General features: G+C 33.1%; 1 protein-coding gene across 2 annotated transcripts in view; it reads right to left on the bottom strand.

The window, feature by feature from the left end:
- Positions 1-23,073, bottom strand: part of SGCZ (sarcoglycan zeta) — a 146,829-nt gene that overhangs the window by 26,214 nt on the left and 97,542 nt on the right. The window contains exons 3-4 of one of the 2 annotated variants that reach the window (XM_042812419.1): positions 22,800-22,887; positions 13,157-13,279 (exon numbers count right to left, since the gene is read on the bottom strand). In XM_042812419.1, the coding sequence (XP_042668353.1) occupies positions 13,157-13,279; positions 22,800-22,887 (211 nt within the window). The remainder of the gene's footprint in view (positions 1-13,156; positions 13,280-22,799; positions 22,888-23,073) is intronic. The other variant, XM_042812420.1, reaches the window with a different exon arrangement.

Here is a 23,073-nt window from a genome sequence, read left to right on the forward strand (position 1 = left end):
TAGTTATCCCTAAGTTGTGTAAAGCCTAGGCTTACACTCTAATAAATACTTAATCAGAGACAAATTAGAATTGCTGTTTCCTTGATGAAAAATGAATGAATCAATGAATGAGGATGATCAAATAGTCAATAGCTCAATAACCAGTGGACTCACCTAGGATATGAAAGAATGGGATATGAACTTGGATGTCTTATACACAAAATGAAGGCTTTAACTTTAAGTCTACTCAAATTATCTAAACATTTCAACTTTATTTTCACTAGAAGTAAAGTGTTGCATTTGTATGGAATATTAAGGAAAAACTGGAATCCTGCAAAGGTAAATGTGTGAATGAGAAAGCTATTTCTCTCCTGGTTTCAAGAGCAACTAGTGATATTCTCCAATTTTGAACTTTCTTAAAAAATCTCATTATGTACTGCTTCTCAACTATATAACCAGTAATGTTAATACAGCTTGCTCAAGTTCTAAAATGACTATATCTCAGTTATTTAATAATCTTAACTTGGTGAAAAAATATTATCAAAAGTACCGTTTTCTGGCTCTGCCCTTTCTTAGCTCTTTGCATGCAAAAAAATGCACAAAAATAACAAAGATCTTTCAGGTGATCATCACCATTTTCTACTTTAGATCAAAAACTACTCCTTTTTGAATGAGGATCCAGGTTGACTGATGAACAGCTGATATTTGCAAATAGTGTTACTAAAAACTGGAATCTGAATTATATATTCTGTCTCCCACCAAAACTGTACAAAATTACAAAAATACAAAAATGTCCAAGACTTAACTTATATGATCCCAATTATCTATACTGTTCTGATTTCTACACTTCTTGCTGTCTCTACCTTCAGTCATTCTTCCACTTTTCTGAGATACTAGCACTATCTACTAACAAGTGAGATTTTATGTTCTGCAGTGGAGGTTTAAAAAACCCAATTTCAAGATACTGGACTCTGTGCTGCAGAACGTGAGTATGACTCCAGCATCATCACTTTTCTAAATATTGTTCACACCTGACAACATATAAGAATAGAGATTTGATAGAAGAATTTACAACATGTGAGAAAGAACATTTCCAAAGGAAGCTTTTTTGTATGCATTTCCAATATGCATTCACTTCTGCTCTGTAAATTACCCTTACTACAGCATAATGAAAAGTTCTTACATTTATGTGATAATTACTGCTCTGTTCTTACAATTTACTTGGGTTTTATTTATGCAAAAGGAAACCATGAAGCAGTAGAGCTACTATCCAGGTTTTAAAAATAGATCTACTATATCTTTTTTACTACATAGCAATTAGAGTGCCATTGATAAATGGTAATCAAATATTTAGAAAGTGTATTTGTTTATCCTGTAGAGGGCATTAATACACATAGAAAATATCCATTGTATAGGAGTATATACTATATATTTTAAAAGTTACTGCAAAAATGACTTGAAATATTTTAGAATTTCTGAAAATATGAAAGTGTGAGAAGAATCCTCATGCGTATTTTAATAATGTTGAAATAGAGAAGCATTTATATAACATATTTTGTGCCTGTTTAACAAAAATGAAACAAATGTTAGCATCTTAAAATACTAGAAGTCATAATTTATATTTTTGAGAAATATGAGAAATATAATGTCAGTTCTATCTAATTTCTATCTTGATTATCACCTATTATGACTTCTTTTTATTCCTGTGCTTTACTGATGTTTTTTGTTCCTCTCTAGAAGAAAATTATTTGGCTGAATACAACACATTCCAGCCTGGCAAATGAGTAAATGACTTACTTAGATATGCCTTGGCTGCATTTTCAAACAGAAATTCTCCACTTATTTGGGAGAAGGTGAATGCATAACAATACCGTTGTCTTTTTAAGAACATTCCCACCTTCAAGTCAGTGTAACAGTGAAACAAGCCTTTCAATTTAGCAACAAAATGGATGCAGGTGTATTTCATCCACTAAATGCAATGACTGTATACTAGCAAAGGCCATGTTAGCAAACATGTGGATGTAAGATCTGTATTAATCACTGGAAAAACAGCATGTTTTCTGCAAAGGACAAGCTATCATTGCATACTGCAGTACACTAAAGTTGGCCAAGTTACGTAAGTTTTCTCATGGTAAGACTTGAACATTTTTTCAGTCAAGGACAAGAGAGTTGCCACATACCTTAGAGATACTGTTGGAAAAAGATATATGGCAGTAACTTACAGGTAGGTCTCCATTTTCAAGATGGGACTGAACTGGTCACAGAGTAGTTTGTCACTGCTCATACTAACAGTCACCATGGAGAAGTTATAAGGTGCTGGATTACAACCACAATTCAGATTATCTGGCAAACCTCTTAACAGTCTAGCTTTCCTGCGAGTCTTGTGGCATAACACTAGTCTGGTGTTTGCTCTTTTACTGTTGGTGAGTCAGAATGGACTAAATCACTCTGCCATATACCTACCATAATTTATCAGAAGGTTTAAGTACTTTTAATTGCCTTGCTGCTAAGGAATGTCAGTCTAAAGTCAGCACAGGGAGGCTTTACTTCTGCATCAAAATTCTGAATGGTTAGCAGCCATTGAAACCTCATTTTATGGTTTAAATCCAGGAAGTTCAGCACCACAAAAAAAAAAAAAAAAAAAAAACACACACAACATAACAAACAAAAAAACAAAACAAAGTAGGGCTCATAGGTTGAGATCAAAACTATGTATCAAGACAGAAAAAAGAAGAGGAGAAAAAGCTAACAGTTACAATTTTATATATATATATGTATATATATATATATGTATATACATACAAGATATATGATGCATAAGCAATTACTCAACATCCACTGACCAATGCCCAGCCAATCAAAAATCAGTGGCTTCCTGCTCAGACAAATCTCCATTGTTTTCAAGCTTTTTCTAGTCATATGGGTTTGGAGTATCTCTTTGGCCTGTTCAGGCCAGCTTTCCTGCTTCTGTCCCCTCCCAGCTTCTTGTGTCCCCTTGCTCACTCAGTGGCAGGACAGTATGAAAAGCTGAGAATCTGAAATGTCCATTGTTTTTTCCTACAGTCATAACATAATATCATAGCAGAGACTATGAAGGAAAGATCGATTCTGTCCCAGCTAAGACACCTTTTGTTTATGTTCTCCTTAAAATCAAACTGTACTACATTTAGGCACTTCCAGAATAGATACTGAACATCAGGTACCAGAACTGTCATTTCTGTGGCACAGAATATCATGCTATTTGACACTTGTCTTGAATCAAAACACTTCTTCAATTTAGCACTTAAAATTACAGAAATAAAATATTTCTGGTGTCCAGCTGTCTACAAAAGACCAAGTTCAGAGGTGCTGTAAGAGACAAAACAGAATTTGTCCTGCACTTCAAACTATACCTAAGAGAGATTTTTCTGCACCATCCAGTTAACAGTCTATTACGATGTTTAGCAATCCAGTCGTTCAGCTTTTATATCCTTATTTGGAAAGATCTCTGTTCTCATGATCTTAAGACTTCCAAATAAATTTATTTCCTTTATATTCAACCTTTCTACTCTTTTACTCTTGCCTTACCTTTCAGACATCTTAGATAGGAAGCAGTGTTTTGGTCGGTTTTGTGTTTTTTGTGGATTTGTTTTGTTTTTTTTTGTAGGATACCCCCTCTATTCCTTTCTCTGTTTTTCATTAGAAGTTCCTCTTAACATTTCTACTAATTTTTCACATTAATACTTTACCAACATTACATTATTCTGAGTTTTGTTGTCTTGAAGAAAAAAAGACTATTTTCATTAAATCTTTAAGTTCAGAAGCTCTAATTGATTTTTTGCTTTAATCCTAAATCTAAATATAAACTAGGTAGGCAAGACAAGGAATGACACTGAGAAGAAAAAAAACACTGTAAGTATAAAAAGCCAGAAAGCAGTCATGACAGCTTAAGCATGAAACAAATTCGTTGGCAAACATTCTTTCTGCACAGAGTGCTTTGTCTATTGGGTTTTCTCTACCCCACACTGACTGTAAAAACACATTTTAAAAATTGTCCATCACTTGATAATGCTGCTAAGATAAAAATAGCAAAAATAACGTAGCTTGTTCACTTGATATGAAAATAAATATTTCAAGAAAATATGTTTCCCTCTGATGTTTAATGAGAAAATTCTTTCAGATGAAACTATCAATTCAAACTCGTGCCTTTTCCCAGTTTATGGGAAAATATATTTTCAAATTCTGCTACCACTAGTATTTTGCTTTTTTTATCTTGGATTCATCTTGCACTTTGGTATGAGGTAGTCTGGTACTATGAATGCTTTACGTGTTGCTGTATGTAGACCTTTGGCAACCGTAACTTGCTTCGCAGAAAGCAATGAAGAGAAAGGACATGAAAGATCACTATTTCTAGTTACACTGTAAGAGATGTAACCTGTAGTACTTGCCATCACTTCTATCAGACTTTATCAGATGGTTTTAGAATAATGGCAGGAAAAGTCTTAAGGGAAAAACTCTCCACCTGAGTTAAATGACATTTTGGCATTTGTAAAGAAATAAAGCTAGAAGAACTGAAAGACATTTGTGAGCTCACGATTGTGCGTGCTATGCAGAACTGTACTATGTGAATTGATAATTTAAAAACTAAGATCAGAAATAGCAGTCAGTGAAATCAATGAGAGTGAACTTTAGAAACATGCTAAGCATAAAATACTTGCTAGTGAAAGTAGATTCATTTATATGTAAAGAAGGAAAGTAAAAGATACATTTTTTCCAAGGAATTTAAATACTGAATAGGAAGAGGTCTTTTCTAAATTATTTATAAATTAAAATAGAATAACGATATAATTACTGCAGAAAGAAAACTAAGTGACTCAAGTCACAGTCCAAGATTCTAACAGCTATAAATTATTCCAGTGTTGTGAAGTTGCTCATATTTTAGCTCCAGTCTCATAACTCAGAGGACCAAAATTCTAGCACATATGCATTGTAGGATTAGTGCCAGAATGCTTAGCTATTGGCTATGCAGATTCAAATCCAAAGAAGGAATAATGGAACTCTGGAAATAATAAATGTGCTTAAACCAATGAGACAACTGTAATGACATACCATGAAGGAAAAAAAATGCATATTACAAAAACATATGTAATTCATAGTTGCATGAAAAAAAAAAAAAAAGACTGCAAAAATACTGACTACTTCATTAATGAGTGCAGATTAAATACAGTGCTTTGAACTTAAGTGACAATTTAATGTATTTGTTCAGGGCTCATTCTTGGTCCTATGCAATTAGAAGGAAAACCTTAAACTGATTTAAAGTTCCATTTTGAATTCCACTTGGTGGGAGTAAGCAAGATGAAGAAAAATAATTTCTTTTATGCTTGCTTTCAGAAAATGAATTTACTGACAAGATTGATTGCTACTGTGATGTTTTGAAATTATGACAATATCTCGCAATTTTTATTCTAAGTGCTGCATATGCAACTAAATTCCAAGAACTAAGTATATCCAAGAATGAAACAAACATACTTCTGATGCATGTCAAAACAGCTTGGATTTCAAATCCTAGCAAGTCAGAACAAAGTAATCATGACCAAAGTATTACCATTAATTATTTACTGAAATTGAAATCACAGTTAAATACAAGAGACATGTACCTTATTCACAGAAGCTTCACAACTGAAAACTCACACATTCGTACATTGGAACAGCTGAACACAACTTTGAAAAAGTGCATTAGCTCTATTATTAGAAACTTCTCTGAGCTTGGTGACAATCTTACACACTATGCTGTCAAAGATTCCTAGATAAGTGGCAGAATCACAGGGGTTGGAAGGGACCACCAGTCCTTTAGTTTCTTCAGCCCTGCTAAAGAAGATTCCCTAACAAGGGGGGTGCACAGAAAAGTGTCCAGGAAGGCTTTGAATTTCTCCTTCCAGAGAAGGAGACTCCATAACCTCTGGATAGCTCACTGCAGTTCTGTCACACTCAAAAGAATGAAGTTTTTACCTCATGTATGGAACTTCCTGTGTTCCAGACTGTGCCAATTGCCACTTGTTTTGTTGCTGGGCACTGTTGAAAAGAGCCTAGCCCCATTCACTTGACTCCCACTCATTAGATATTTATAAGCTTTACTTTTGGAGTGACCTACATACTTTTAATTCAAATGTAAATGCTTGTTATATTTTTTTAGCTAAAATGATGGTTTATAATGCTTGTGTCTTGGTGTGCTGAATGTAATGCTGTCAGACACTGTGAAATGTAAACTTGTCATTAGCCACAATGAGGACAGGAATTTAAATTCTCAATGTAGGCTGAAGGCTGCAGGCCATATGTCTGTGGGTGATTTATTTTTTTTCTGGAGTGGCTTCCTATGGGTGAAATTATTCCTAGCTTATAGAGTTTGCTATGTATAAGCTTTGAGACTTATTGCAGAGCAGAAATGATTTGAATCTACATTCTTCATAGGTCTGCCTGCCTACCTGGTTTATAAATAGCTCTTCGGGTAACAGTGAAGTCCAGTGTGGTAGAAAGCTGCTAACTTCTCTGAATAAACCTTTGTCAGGTATTCATGCAGTATCTCCTTGTGAATACTTGAATAATGTAATGCAGTGTGTCTTATCCAAAGTCAGAAACACAAATTACAGCCTATGTTGGTAACGTTTTCCATCTCAGAAGGAAGAAAAATTTTGGGTCACACTGCAGTACTTTGCCATGTTTTGAATATTTAAAGTAAAAATATAAATAAACTCTGAGGGCAGAAAAATGTGCTCATTCAATAACAGAATATTCCCAGTGTCCTATATTTCTGTCTTTGGTTTAAAATTAAGCTAAATTTCTATATTCCTCTTGCTATTTCTACCTAAACTTAGATTTTAAATGATTTCCATGTTTAGTTCATTGACAAAAGTTTTGTAAGTATGATGCATGTCATTTATGTCTATTAAATGCATTAGCTCATAGTGAAAGTTGGGTAAAAATTTCACCTTAAGATCAGATAAAACCGAAGAAGCCACTCAGTAGTTGTTTTACTCGGGATTCAGAGAAAATTAAATGCAATTCTGATGTGTTACAGCTCTCGCAATAAGAGGAACTACTGTGTATTTTTTTATTTTTATTTTTATTTTTTAAGTCAGATGCTGATATTTTCTGAAACATAAAAGCATTCCTCCTGTTTAGAAGGTGTGACAAACTGAAATCTGAATGAGCTCATCTTCTCAGCTTTTAGCTAGAAAAGTGTAATAGGAATAATCAAGGTATTTTTGGCCTGCAGTATCATTATAGCATAGGTATTTGGAGAAAAATATCCTCTGTTGAACCTAAATCCTACTGTGCTTTGCAGCCTGACCCTTGTCTCCAACAAAAGCATTTTGCTTCCAGGCAGTAATATGTTACAAGCAAGTATTTTAAGAAAAAAGAAGTGAGAATACAGGAGCTCCTTTTAGATTCACCCTTCTCTCCTATGAATAGCTATATCTTAAAAATAGAGATTGGACTGATTGCTGTAATTTAAATGTGTATTTTCAAATCTACCAAAGCCTGAGGGCATGTAAGTGTCAAAAGTTTAGCTCATTTATTTTATAAGAATTAGAATTTTAATACAAAATCAGAATCCAATTATATCCAAAGGATACACTTCCTGTATCAAACCCTTCTGAATGCTTACTGTTTGATTCAAAACAAGTTGGTTTGGACTAAGAATTAGCTCATCTTACTAATAATGGGTTTATTTTCTGCTGGGCTCCAATGCTTCCATAGATCATGGAAACTTTCCTGGTATCATGCCATTGTCTTCTAAAAACTAGAAATGCTTTGAATTATACATCTGAATGCTGGCACAGTCATTCATTGAGGAATGTGAAATATGACTAGGGATATGAAGCAAACATCAGAAATTTTTCCTAAAAATGCTTATTCTTAGATTTGCTACAAAATCTAATATCTTAGTCTTGGTATGAAAGGTTTCACCAGGAAACCAGTTTAAATCTGGAAGTTATAATCAGTCTTTTGATCAACACAGTTCTGTACCAGAGGAGAGCAATAGTCTCTTCACTGACTTTGAGAAGCTGGTGGCTATGCTCTGAAGGAACAGCTCAAAAAGTTGATAAGCATCTTGAAAACATAAGATCTATTGAAAAAAATATTGAACAGGTGATAGCCCAGAAGGAGAGAAAGGGATACAAATATGTCTTTTCTTATAATGCATGATATCACCACTGCTCTACAAAAAGAGAAAGAAAAAAGAAAGAAGAAACATCAGAAGAGCATGATTTTGCTAGGATTTTATTTATGTCTTTCTTTATTAATCTTTCCATTTTCTTGTCTGAGTATGCAGTCTCTCTCTATATCTCTGGTTGTAGGGCACAATTATCTTAAGAACTTCCCAGTGGAATGCTGGAGCAAACTGAATATATTTTCCTGGGCTAGCAGGACTACAGAAACTTCTACACATTTTTCTTCTTTCGAGTCTACTCACTTGCAGAGAAACTTCTTTAATTAAGGCTTCTTTCTCTGTGCATACATTCATAGCCCAGTCACTATGTTCCTCAGCATGTTTTTCTGAAACTGTCAAAATTCAAAACCTTCTCCTTGCAAACCAACTGCCATTATGCTTAGACAACTGCAGCCCTCCAACAACCGACATATTTCACCTGCAGGCTGATGTAAGCACATACTGCTTGCAATCTGAACTGACTGGGGACACATTTCATGCTTAACAAGACATAAATGTATCTGTGCAATGTCCTGTATAAGAAATTTATTTATTTAGGTTCACTACTTTTAACCTGCCCACAAAAATTCCAGTTCAGAGATAGCTTGGCACTCACATATACAACCTTGTAATGAACTCCAAGAATGCTTCTCAAGAAGAGTGCCCCGAAAAGCTGCTCTGTTGTAATTGGCTAGATTCCTGTAATAGTAATCAGTACTCTTCTGCAGAAAATTCTGGACATTAAGTGATTCCCTGACATCTAAATAAGCTCATCAGAAATCTTATTCACTCAGTACATTTTGAATTACACATTATTTACTCATCATTTGGGAACCACAGAAGCTATATATATATAATGCATTTTTGTTACTGACAAATGCTGATATAAGAATCCTGGTTCATTCAGAGTTCAAGATCTGGAGAGTCTAGTACATCTATTCAAAGGCTTGTTTTTACTGCAACATCAAATACAGTAATTTTACTACGATCACTTATAACTTGTCTAAGTAAGTGAGATTAAAGTGATTCAGTGCTTCCCTTCATCTCTTGCAACTTCACAATCCACACTCTATTTGTCCTAAATGAGAACATGGCAAATCCAAGATCTTTTCTCTTCTTCATACTACAATTCCTAGTCAGACTCTGAAGGAACTAAATATATATCTGCTGTCATAACAATGTACATCAAATAATCATTTATTTTTCTACATTTCAGTATTCGTTATAAATATTTTAATTCCGCTCTGTCAATCTAATTTGTAATTCATATATATTTCTCCATATTTTTGTCATACTATCTTTTATAGTCATAGCCCATATTTCTACTTCAGAATTTCATTTTAACTACTTTGGAAGACTTTACTACATTTCAATTACATGCAGACTCCCATTCCTACACATAATCTTAAAATCAAAACTGAGGTAGTGACACACTCATCTACTCGTTAATCCTGGATATTATTAGAACATTATTAGAGTAAAAGCGTGGAAGAACATTCTGGAGTTTCCTTGATACATCAAGGCTCTGATCGTTCTTCCAATGAAGTACGTAACTTTGATCAAAGCCATGCTGAACTCCTTATAAATTCTCATGTAATGAGAATATGTGCAGAATATCACAGATTTTTCCCTGACACTACTCTGGTGTAAAAGTAGATTTAACCCACATCTGTCCTGTTATTAATGTGAGAATGTTTCCACCAAAACTGAAAAATGTCTCCTACTCTCCTTCCCTCTCTTCCACCCTTCTACATAACTTCACTATTTGACAAGGGAGAAGCCTCATAGCAGGTTTTTACACCTCTTCTTTGTGTTTCTCCTGCTACCATTATCTATACTTTATTTAGTGCATCTTATTAAACTGTATCTACATATTTGTAAAAAAAAAAAAAAAAAAGTCAGAAGACAATCTGTAGTAATGTGCACATACCATGAAAGTTTTTTGTCCTGGTTTCAGCCAGATTTTCTTTGTAGCGTCTGATATGATGCTGTGTTTTGGCTTTAGGAGAAAAACAGTGTTGATAACACACTGATGTTTTAGTTGTTGCTGAACAGTGCTATATGGAGCCAGGAATGTTTCAGTTTCTTGGTTTCGTGTACTGTCCTGTGAGTAAGTGGGCTGTGGGAGCACAAGAAGATGGGAGGGGACCAGAACAGGAAAGCTGGACTAAACTGGCCAAAGTGATGCCCCATATCATATGACATGTTAAAAAAAAAAAGTGAAAAAAAATATTATACTGCATTATAATAGATTTGTGTTTGAGATGTGTGATAGGACAGTTATTATTGCTTTCTCATACTCATATTTTGTTTTCTCTGCATCGTACAATGTTTATTTTCCTCCTGGAAATCTATTTTCAGTAACTTTAGCTTTAGACTGAAGTAAACAGTAAAGCATTTTACAGCTCATTACAGTTTAATCATTTGGCTAGAAATTAGTAATTCTGATGCAAAAAGCTTTGTAGAGATAGAGAAATTAGGATATAATGGTTTTCAGTGTATGCCTGTCAGAAATGCTCTTCTATCTTATACTCTTCCCTTCCTCCTGTAGGATATTTTTATTGTCTAATAAAATGACATAAGGATTAACATAAACTGGGCCCTAGAGATCTACAGTATAAAATTTTGAAAATAACCTTTTTATAAGATATTAAGACAACAAGATGATTAACCAGAGATTAGAATCAATGATCCCAACTTCATTATGTTATTTCCAAATAGATACTTAATGATTTCCAAAGGATTTTAAAAAATAAATTACTCTTTCAATTTGCAATTACAAAATACCTTCACATATTTTTCTAAACAAACTGCCATGTAAATTGAAAATTAACAATAAATACTTCGTATTTAATCCTCAGACCTACACAGAATTGCTCAGAAACTAGTAAATCTTTCAGTATGGTCTCACGTTGCACCAAGGTAAGTTTATGTGGGTTATCATGAAAAACTTTACTGAAATGGTTGTTAAGCACTGGAATAGGCTCCCCAGGGAAGTGGTTGAGTCAACATCCCTGAATGTGTTTAAAAACTGTTTGGATGTGGTGCTCAGGGGCATGATTTAGCAGAGGGTTGTTAGTGGTTTGGTTAGGTTGCAGATGGACTTGATGATCTTTAAGATCTTTTCCAATCTGAGCAATTCTATGATTCTATGATTCTAGGTAATGGCCATCCTTTTCTATGTGATATCTAATAGCTGACTAAATCTTTCATATATTTCATTTTCTTTATTTTCTATTGTGGAAGTAATTAATGTCAAAGTCAGTGCTTTTTTATTTTTCACCACAGCCACAAAATAAAAACCAAATCTAGTAGTAATATTTTTTGTGTGAATTGACAGGTTTATAGTAATCCCCAAATCTCAGATAAGCATACCAAAGCAGCATTAACTTAACCTAGACTTTCCTTTATTATTATTATTTTTTTTGTGCTTAAAATGAATGTACATACAGCCAGGTGTATTGCAAAAGTTAAGAATAAAATCCTGCTCGTTTTACAAGGAGCACTTCTATATGCCATATTGAGCATCGCTGAACAAATTTACTTTAGTTCCTCTGCTTTCTAATACCGCTGAAGTCAACAGGTGCTGTCAGTACTCAAACTACTTTGAAGTTAAAATCAGTTGAGCAGTGCACTGTCATTACAACCACCAGTACATGATCAGATTTCTTAATGGCAGGAAATCTCATCCTCTGTGCCATATGTTAGACATTTTATTTTGTAACTTATGGTAGACACTTTGAAATCAACTGATTGTTTTGAAATCAACTGTATGTTTCACAGAATTTAAAATTCTGATCGAGCATGAGTCTTGATAGGGTTCCAATGACTATCTTCTTCCTCTCACATTATTCTCGTTATTCTCTTACATTTTATTATTAAAACAAAAGACTTATTTTAAATGTACTAACTATAAAGAATGCTATTGACTCAACAAACGCTCATTTATCCTTTTCATAAATACAAATATGGACAATATATACTATTTAGTATTGGATACTGTGGCATCACTAAACTGTCAGCTTGTGAAAGTTTTTTCTTTTTGTTTAGTACTGAAAAAATCCTGTGGCCAGAGAAGATCAACAGAGATCAGAGAAGAGTGAATAAGTACTGGAGCACTGGAACAGGTTGTCAAGAGATGCAGTGTAATTTCCTTCCATAGAGATATTCAAGACCCTGTGTGACCTATTGTAGGGGACCTGCTTTAGCAGAAGGGTTGCACTCAATGATCTCTTGAGGTCCCTTCCAACCCCTGCAATTCTGTGATTTTGCGTAAGAAAATTTACCCCCAAATACTGGCAAGCAACAATCTAATTTATTCTAAGGCTTATAAAGAAAATTCAGTCTCAGTTTGACCCTGGCCTTCCTGAATGTACTTTTGTCCTATTCCTGGTGTTCCTGGAACATTTGCATTTATTTAAAACAAATCTAACCATTTATTTATTTATTTATTTATTTTTTTAAGTTAACACATGTATAATATCAAACATGTAACTTATCCATATGTATGTAATATGACACTTATGCAGGTAATGATGACAGTAAAATATCAGTGACAATTTTATTTTTGTTCTGTTGAACAAATGTTGAAGTCAAGGCAAGTATTTTGCGTACTACAATTCAGTCAAGACTTCTAAAGTATAGTAGAGTACAAACCCTTAATTCACACATAAGTTGGACCTGGTATTTCAAATACAGAACTATCAAAATCACGATAAAGAACAAAAGCTTTTACCACTGTGAAGCAGCATTTCCTAATCAGATGATATAGCAACCACAGAAAAATGCTTTATTAACAGTAACATATAAAACCAAATGTCTGTGTTGAGGGTAATTTTTACCATTTGCTGGTCAAGCAGAGTTAAAATTCAAATCTGCCTTTGCAGGAATTCACCTTTTGAATTCTGCAATATCTTTTGGTCAGTAAGAGAATAAGAAGAGAGGGAGAGGACTAACATTCATTTAGAAACCTTACAATTAACATACCTGTTACCTTCAGTCTGTCAGCTCCAATGACTATCTCATCTTCATCTGCAGAAAATAATACTTTTCCACCTTCACTTGCCCTTACTTCAAATCTCTTACACTGGGCCTCCACAGCGTCAGCTCCTGAAAGGAAAGTGAATGGTTTACCTAAGATATTTTGTAAAAACAAAAGTATTCATTTGTATGCACAGAGTACCATAAACGTATATATGAGGATTTTGTCAAATAGTTTCCTTTCTGTAAGGCTGGTAAACAGTTTTTATTGTAAAGTAATGTTAAATTAATATGTAGAGTAACTTTTTCATTATTTTACACCAAGATTAAATTTAAAAGAACTGCGCAAAACATCTATTTCAGTATCGTGTGGAAGATAACACAAGAATTCGTGATGTACTCAAACTCTGTGAACTTGATGAAATGTCAGTTCAGACAGTGCTTTCAGAGGTTAGTTCAGCCTGAAGTGCAGCTTCTTTCAAATGGGAAAAGAAAAGGATAAATAAAAGAGGGGACTACACCATGAAAATCAGATTCTCAGTGCAGAGGATAATGATATTTCTCATTCAGTTCTATTGCAAATTTGAACAGCAGAATATAAAAAAAGAATGACAACAAAAAAGGGAGACATCACAATTTATTTCAGATTCTATGACAGAAAAGTGCCAAATGTCTCAAAGCTCAAAAGATCTAAAATAATTATGAAATCAAATAGACCTATGGGATGTACCAAATCTCAAGTGCTTTGTAATATATAGGCATTATCTTTATTCTTCATGTTTTGTCTGCTAAATTACTTTTTAAAATTACTTTATTTTATTAATCGGTGAAAGCATACTTTATTCTGAAAGTAGTGTTTTAAAGTGATGAACAGAATAAAGCATAACTAGCATTAAAAAAAATTCAAGATTTCAGGAAATAGTTATCTAACAATTTTCTCGTTAATTCCTAATTAAATTTCAAATGTACACCTGCAACTTATCAGTATAAATGGGTAAAAATTTAGCAGAAAGCATCAGTGACAAAGAAATCCACATTTATTATTTCAGTTTTATTTATCTGGATCATTGGTTTACTTTCATTTTGTCAAATTTTTCAGTTTAATATATAAAAGTACATTTACAAAATATATAAGAAGAAATACAAAAAAATGTGATAGCTAATTTGAGGTGAAGAACTGCAATATCAGGCCTTATTTTGCAAAATCAGCTATTAAAAAAATAATCTTTCTGTTAAGAAATACAGGTAGTCCAAACTACCCTTACAAGATTAGTTCTAGTTTTTTATGCTTTTACTTCATGTTGCAATCAGGTATTAACAGTGCATCGCTTAGTATTGCTTACTGCTGGAAGAATGGTTAGTATATTCAAGCCACTTGAGAGATTACAAAAAAAAAATTAATACATGTTAACTTAATCTCTTTGATGTGGAACCAGATGTGACTGTTATGAAATGGTTTGGAAAAGTTAAACTGTCTACAGAGTAATCAATGCTATCAAAATGGAATTCTGTTTCATTACATTTTCATTTCCCAGTTGAAATAAGAGTAATCAGTTGCACGTGCAGTACAATATTGTTTTATCTTCTCAGCCATAACGCACCTTGCTATGTTTCCAAAAACACTTTACAAATCTACAATTTCTGAATTTCTAATACTAGTACCTACAAAGAGAGAATCATCTCTCTATATGAAGAAAGCAAACCTAAAATTTTACAGCTCCAACTTGTAGAGCAAACTATCCACTATGCTTATTTTCAGATTATCCAGATGACTGTATCTCCTTTAACAATGAATACATCAGTTCACAGAAACATGGAAGAAAATCTAAGTTCCAGATTCTTTACTGAAATGTAACTTATATCAAACATTTGACCATCCAAAATACTTTCAGGCTGCACTGATAAATGGACTTCAAACTGAATATGTAGTCTACTTCTCTATATATTTAATTTGAATTAAGGCAAAACTACACCAAGTTCTCTTGTTATTTTGTGTCAGGAAGAATTAATTACTTGCTGTTTAAGTTCTATAAAGTTTAATAATTAAATAATTACAATTCTGCAAAATTTAATTCATTTAAGGCATATAGATGATGTATATTTTATACACATCCATATATCATATATACTGTTATAAACATATGCTTGTTGTGCAATAGACTCATAATTGAAACTATTATTAAAACAGATGCATATGGATACAGGGAGTTATAATACTGTAAATAGCATTAAGACAAATGCAGATAAAATTTCAAGCATAAACTGTGTGAACTGAACTGAAATTCATGTTTTTAAAGTTTTGCTTTTCAAAGTCAATATTACAATTAAAATATAACTTTGAAGATGGAAGCACAAATCCTGGGTAGCAGATAATGGTTTCTTTCACTGTACTGTGGGCATGTACAGTCATCACAGCTTTCTACCCAGCTCAGATTTCCCCAACCAGCAGAGGAGAATCTCTTCCCCATAAATTTTGTGGTTATGTATATTTTGCTTGGTGATGCCCCGTATCATGTTTTCTGCTGTGGGCAACCATATAAAGTGTTGCTTTTTTTTTTGTTGTTGTTTTTTTTGTTTTGTTTTGTTTTTTTGGGTTTTTTTGTAACCCTCCCCCTACTCTCCCCCCCTGCAGTTCCCACAGCATTTATTTCCTTTTCAGTTTTCCATAAAATAATAAAACAAATCTAATGACACTTCTAGGATATGAAGTGGCAGATGTTGGTTCTCTCCACCTCATGACCTACATACCCATTAGTATACTTAAAAGACAAGTAGTATAAATGAAAGCTCACATAAAGTAAAATATGGAATAAAACAAACAACAGAAGAAAAACAAATCCAAAAATATCAAATTGAAGATGATTAGCAGATTTCCCTTTCCTTCTTAAAAGATAGGTGAATGTCAGAGACATCACAGCATTCTCTTCCATAACAGAAAACTGCTTTCTCCTTTCTAGAAGCAAAATAGGTAGGAACTTTCAGTGTCAACTGAAACAACTTTAGGATCCCAGATGCCTTGATAACCCATGGGAGATAAGAGCAACAAAACAGCTTCTCCAAATAAATCATCTGTCCTTATATTCACCAATGACAACTCATGAAGTTTTGAAACTGTAAGTTGGAGTAACTTCTTTTAAGGTAAATGCAGTCCCTAGTTTTGATTTATAAAATACGCTCACTCTGTGTTACTTTGATCTGCAACTGATGTTAGCAATTCAAAGAGAAGTGATTACTCCAGGTGACTAATTAACATCAGATCTATTGAAAGTTTTTCATGGCAGAAAGAGATCCAGAAGAAATTTCTGAATACTTAGCTAATCAACCCTAATCATTCAGCTGCAACTGCAATATTTATCTCCTAAGAATAACCCAAGGAAAATAAAAACCTTTTCAGAGGTATATTAATTTATTACAGAAATCTCGAAAGTCTATACTATGTATGCATTTAAAAGTCCTTTCTGTGTCTGAGATAAGTTTTATCAAGACACCCTGTACATCTAGAGATGGCACAATTAAAAATCTATTATTGGGATAATATAGAATTGGAAATGCCATAGTCTGGTAATAGGTGTAAACTAGGACTTTATACTCTGGGGTTTGTGATTTTCCGTGACAAACATTTCCAAACTTTACCACCTACTACCTACTTACATAAACCTCTTTTGAAGTTAGAAATTGAGGTTAATTTATCATAGATGACTCAGTAAGACATCTGCTAAAAATCTAAGCTGAACAATGACTCCAAGTCTTGAATGAAATTACTCCTCACCCATATTTTTGATAACTCTTTCTGCTAACTCAACATCTTCAACAACAGCAGCATGCTATTGACTTTCTTATTTGAACATCATTTGAACATCATTCATTTATTCATTTTTTATGTTTTTTCAATTAAATTAAAAATGACTTCACATTTATTTGTCCTTTTTTTTTTTTGTTCTTCACCTAAATCATTCCTAGTTAGAATAATATATTCTTCCTAATATTATTGAGCTGTCTGAACATCAGGGAAAGTTTTAAAAAAAAAAAAGGGAGTTAAAATAAAATCTTAATGTCCTGTCAGGGACTTGTTAAAGGGCCAGATGCTGTAGGTAATTTAATAATGCTTAGCACACAGCAGCAGCCTTGTGAATGTCAAGACAAATGCACAGCACATGCTTTTGCAGTTAAATGATATATTAGCAGTTAATACAGCTTAGGACAAATAATTAGTGCCATCTTTTGAAGATATATGCTGTATCCCTCAAAACCTAGATACCAACGAATAATGCCTATTATTTTTTTCTTTGGAGATTTTTCTCTCATAAAAGGAAATTACTTTTTCCTGCTCTGAACATTTGGGTAGTAGTTATGCTTTCTGTATTGGCCAACAGTGCATGGGTAAAAACAGCATGACAGATGGCAATGAATTAATATTTAAACACTAACACTTCTGTACCACCATGCAAACCATTAATGACCTCTTTCCGCTCAAACACTTCTACATTTAATCCAACCACTGCACAGAATCGCCTGTCCGCTATTCAGAAAAATAGGTTTTTTTCTTTTTTTAAAGACTGAGAATTTAGATATTTAATATATTTAGATATTTAGATATTTTAGATTAATTTAGATATTTATTTAATATTTATATTAATACAAAATATCATTTTTTTTTCCTAATTTTCATCTGGAAATAGTGGAAATATTCACCCTTACATTTAACATGCAATGAGATAGAATAACGTAATGGTTTTGGCTAGTATAGAGTTAATTTTCTTTTAGATGCTCTTATGATGCTGTGTTTAGGATTTTTATGAAGAGAGTAGTGATAGCATGCCAATATTTAAGTTGCTGCGTAAAAGTGCTGCACAGAGCCAAGGACAACTGCAGAAGAAAAAGTAAAATAAACCTCCTTGCATATGACTTTAAGGCTATCAAACCTTAGGAACTCATCCTGACTTTGAGAAGGCATCTTTTCCTCCATGTGCTTGGCCTTTTCTTATCAAATCTAGATTACTGAAAGAAAAACACACTGGAGACCAGGTATTTGGTGTTTCAAAAACAGAATATACAAATATCACAAATATTATAAAGATAAGTATCAGACTAGTATGAAAATAACTGTGCGTTTTTCTTTTTGTTTGTCAGTTGCAGATAGCAAACGATATTGTTTTCATTTGATCAGTGCATCTTCAGATACCTACTAACATAATCTGTACTTTGTATACTAGGTAAAAATAGACTTACTGAGCTCAAAGAAAAGAAATTGAGTCAAAGCACTAATACAGAAAAGTTTTAGTTTCTGAACTCGGTATTTCATCAGGAAAACTATTATTTTTAAGATTTGTGAAGACTGTGTGATTTGTGCTACTACAGATAGTAGTTAAAAAAAAAGATCTTTTATGCATAGTAGAGAACTTTGCTATTGCTGTTTAGAACCAACAACGAATGTGTGCTCTCACCTCAGAAAGTACCAAGCTGAAATTGCACAAAATTTAAATGCTGTCTTACTACAGCTTGCATTTCCGTTCCTTGGGAAATGCAGAATTCTTGATGTATCAACTGACATTGTATGCTCTTGTACACAGGAAGGAGCTTTTAGGTTAAACAATGGCACTGCTTATCAGAGAAGATTACTATTTGGGCCTAATAAGTAACAGAAAAAAGCTTACCACTCTTTTTATAGCACCTGTTCATCTGAGAGTTCATAAGCAAGATGCAAGATTATATTTAGAATCATAGAATATTTTAAATATTAAATAGCAATGTTGTGTTATGTCTGTACATCACATATAACTAAGATATGACCAATATTGCTTAAAATAATAATGACTGAATGACTTAAAGCATTCTAAAATATTATGTAAAATATGTGACTTTTTCAAATAGATCTTGTTACTCAAATGCAAATTGAAATATGAGCCATTGGTGATATTGTGTATTTAATACTTCCGTGACTTAATTATGTAATGAAAGTTTTAAAAAAGCATTATTTTCCAATGAGTTAATGCAAAGGTTAGTCACAACAGCCCATGTTGAATATCAAATATACATGAAACTAACTTACAAATGAAACAGAAGTAAAAACTGGACAAGTTTTAGCAACATTTTTTTTTTAACTAGTCCATTAACTATTACTACTTTTCAAATCTGAAGCAAAACAAACAAGGTGGAAGGCTTTATATTATTGCCAGCTGACTTTAACAGAGAAGTGCAGAAAAAAAAAGAGATGAATTTCAGTTAAATAACATGTTAATCTTTAAAAGGCTACTTTGGCAAGACCAATAAAGTGTTGGCAAAAGGGTAGAAGTTTTGACCAATTTTCAGAGCTTCTTATTTTCCTAATCCCACACATCAAGACAACTACTTAATGGTAGTAGTTTATCACAATATCTCAGCTAAATCCATTAATAATATAACTAAACATACCTTATGTGAGCTGCACAAAAAACTTTTCATAGCCCAGATGGTTTTTAAGACTTTTCTAGAGATTAGACAGACAGAAACAGACAAGATCACATTGCCCAGTAAATTATGAGAAGGGATGAGACTCAGATTCCAGCTGGACATTTCAACTGTTTTGAGCAATGTGGCTGGTTTTCTGACTGGTTCTTGGCTTTTCTCACATGCTTTGCCAGGAGGACACTTAAGGCCATATGGCCTCTCAGGCATTACTCATCCTACCACATTCATGGTAATGTCCACAGTAGAAAGAGGTCCTTTACCCTGAGGTAAGTACAAGATAACCAACCTGCACTAGAAAACCACAAATTTACCTCAGTTTTAAAGCTCTAAAAATAACAGATGAGTTACACTTTCGACACATGATAAATTGTTTATATTCCTATACTTGAAACGTATTGGAATTTAAATACTATACTTCCTATGCTGGCCATAAACTTTCATAAGAAACACTATAACAGTTATACAATCAAAGTTAATCATCTTAGGCTGTGTCAATTATCTAATTATTCTCTCAATCAACAGGTAACTAGCTGGTAAAACAAGGGAAAACACTAAATAACAGAATTGTTTCTCAGAAAATTAAATAAACAATTCAAAACTAGTAAGCAATAGCAAGCTATTCAAATAATTTAGCATAGAAATTAGGAATTCTGTGTTTTCTTAGAATAGAAAAGGAAGAGAGAGAGAATTAATGAACAAATAAAAACCTTTGCGAAAATGAGAAGAGTCAGATTAATGAGAAAATCCCTGAAAGGAAAATTTTGAAGGAACTATTTTTTCTTCCTATTTTAGTTGAGGAATACAAATTCAGAAAATCCTGAGAAAGGGATAACTCAATAGCAAACTTTTGGTGATATGTCTCTTTAACAGCTATTCATAATCTGATTGCACCACTTTTTTGTGAGAGCATTTTTTTAATGTAAAAATAATACAAGTGGATTGTTTAATATATTGTAGATTTTTGAAGATTCACTTTTGTTTCGGGAGTACAGGTAGGCAAATTTCTCTTTAAAGGAAAGAAGAGTGATGACAAAAGATATCTACAATAAAATAGACTGAGGTGTTTACAAAGGGAATATAGGAACTGAAGTGTTTGCAAAAGGAACATCACAGTTATTTCAGTCACTTTGGAAGTGAAGGAGTAGTAGGATTTGCTAAGTGGTAGGGTGTAAGCAAAGCTGGGCACAGGTGACTGGCATATGTAATTTAGATAAGGAGGAAAGGGACTGTTTCTACTTCTAGAAGGTTACACACCTGTTACTTTGAATGCACAATTATTTCTGCCCCAATAACCCACATGATGGAATGCAGCAAGTGAACAAGGAAATTTTCTAAAGAAAAAGCAAAACCAAAAAACTTGAATACACAACAGAAATTTTGTGGTAAATGGAAGAGTCACCAAATCTGACCAGTTATTTGAAAAGCTTTATCTTATAAAATCAATATAAAATCATCATAAAATCAAGAATTTGCCTGTCTCTTCTCTGCTTTACGCAACAGAAGGTTTTGCAAGGGAGATAGGAACAACATATTTTGAACATTAGGTGCCCATTAATTTCTTTTATTTCCAATAGCAGAATGTTCAGCCTTTAACTGATTGTACTCTGGTAGTTACGTGTGCCTAAACCAACAAATGTTACATTATAAATTTCACAATAAGAAATAACTTTGTATGTATTCAATATTATATGAGGAATTTATGTAAAAGTAAGAATGTTCATATAGGTAAAAATAAAGGCAATACAACCATTATGAGAAAAATAGGAAGATGAGGAATAAAGTCAATACAACATTGTAATTTAGCAAACTCCCCCTTCCCAGACTCTGCACCATCTGCAAACCCATTAAGAAGCTTACAGGTGTTCACTGTAATGACTGTAAAAAAGAACATGTTTTCATCAGGCCTTTTTGTTTTTATAATATTATTATCTATTGTGACATCTTTAGATAAAATCACTGTTCATTGTTAGAATCACTCAGCAAGAATGGTGCCAGCAGTAAGAGCATCTTACGTATTTCAGTCAAAGTGACTATCTGCCACAGGCAACTCTTCTCTTCAGCAATTAGATAAAGTGGAAGGTTTATTAATACAGCTACCAGATGAAATGGAACTGTGTTCCATAAACACACTGGCAAGTACAATATGGTTAGAACAGGTGTTTGCTTAAGTTTCCTCATCTGTATCTGCTAGTTAGCCTGCTTACCTCTGTACACTCATTTGATGTGGTTATTGGGGAAAATCAGTGCAGATGGTGTCTTGTTCTACAAGGTTTTTTTGCAACACGAAGCTACAGTTTTCAGCTGAAATGAAAGCTCAGTGTAGACCACAACTAGAGTTTAACTTAAAACTTTACCAGTCAGCATGCCCTTGATTTAGGAGGAAAAAGGGTAGATAAAAAGAGCTTAACCAAGAAATAAAAAAAAAAAAAAAAAAAAAAAAAAAAAAAAAAGGGGTGGGGGGGATATCTCCTTAAATTTATACATACTTTAGTATGTTACATATTGGTATACATTTCATTGTGTTCCCAGTCAATATGCACTGTTTTATGACTTTGTACTGGTACAAAAATTTTTATAAACTGTTGAAAGTAATAAAGGCAGGGAATAAATAAATTTAAAGAAGAACTAAAACAAAAATCTACAGGAAACAAATAACAGATTTTTTATTTTTATTTCATTTGGAATGTTAATTGGGTAATATTTTATACTTTGCAAAATATCAGAGACTGATGACAGGCAGTATGATCACTTTCCATTTACATGTTCTGGTGACTAGGAAAGCATTTGAGTTTCTGTTTTGTTTTTTCCATTCTCATACTTCAAATGATTTTCAATACATGATAGTACAAATATATTGTAAGAATAATGGGAACAAACCAAATTTCCACTGAAACAATGGAAAAATGACAGAACTTGTAAGAAAATGATGGCTATTTTCCCTTTGAAGTTGTTGCTAACTTTTTTGTTTTATTACATCTGTCTAAAAAAACAATCTTTTCTCATTAAGCTATGTTTTAACTACGTATGTCCATTCCTACTTTCTCTGCCTTCAGCTAATGCTAATTATACTTCTATGATCCACTGTTTCTTTTTGGAATATGGTGACAAGATTTTTTCTGATTCCAGTATTTTATCCTCTGTTTTAATTAAGCTATTCATAAATCTAAACTCATATACATAACAGTCAATAAAGAACACTCACCTACTGTCAGTTGTCCAGTTAACTGTCCCATGTGATTTCTTGCATTCACTGTTACATTTCTGTCAGACTGTAAGACCAGTGGGCTATCCTGGGAAACATGTATAAGACAATAAATGAGAGAAAAAAGTATTGAGGTAGAATTAAGTCAGAACTAAGCATGCATGTTGAGAGGGGAGTTCTGTCAAATATAATCATTTTTTTAGAGTTCTAATTTTTGTTAAAATGAATCACAGTAATTCTCTTTTTAAGCCTAAATCCTGAGAGCATAGAATCC

The sequence above is a fragment of the Centrocercus urophasianus genome, unplaced genomic scaffold (genome assembly GCF_019232065.1).
Source record: "Centrocercus urophasianus isolate 14NV4802_14NV808 unplaced genomic scaffold, USGS_Curo_1.0 seq_13, whole genome shotgun sequence".
Classification (NCBI taxonomy): Eukaryota; Metazoa; Chordata; class Aves; order Galliformes; family Phasianidae; genus Centrocercus; species Centrocercus urophasianus.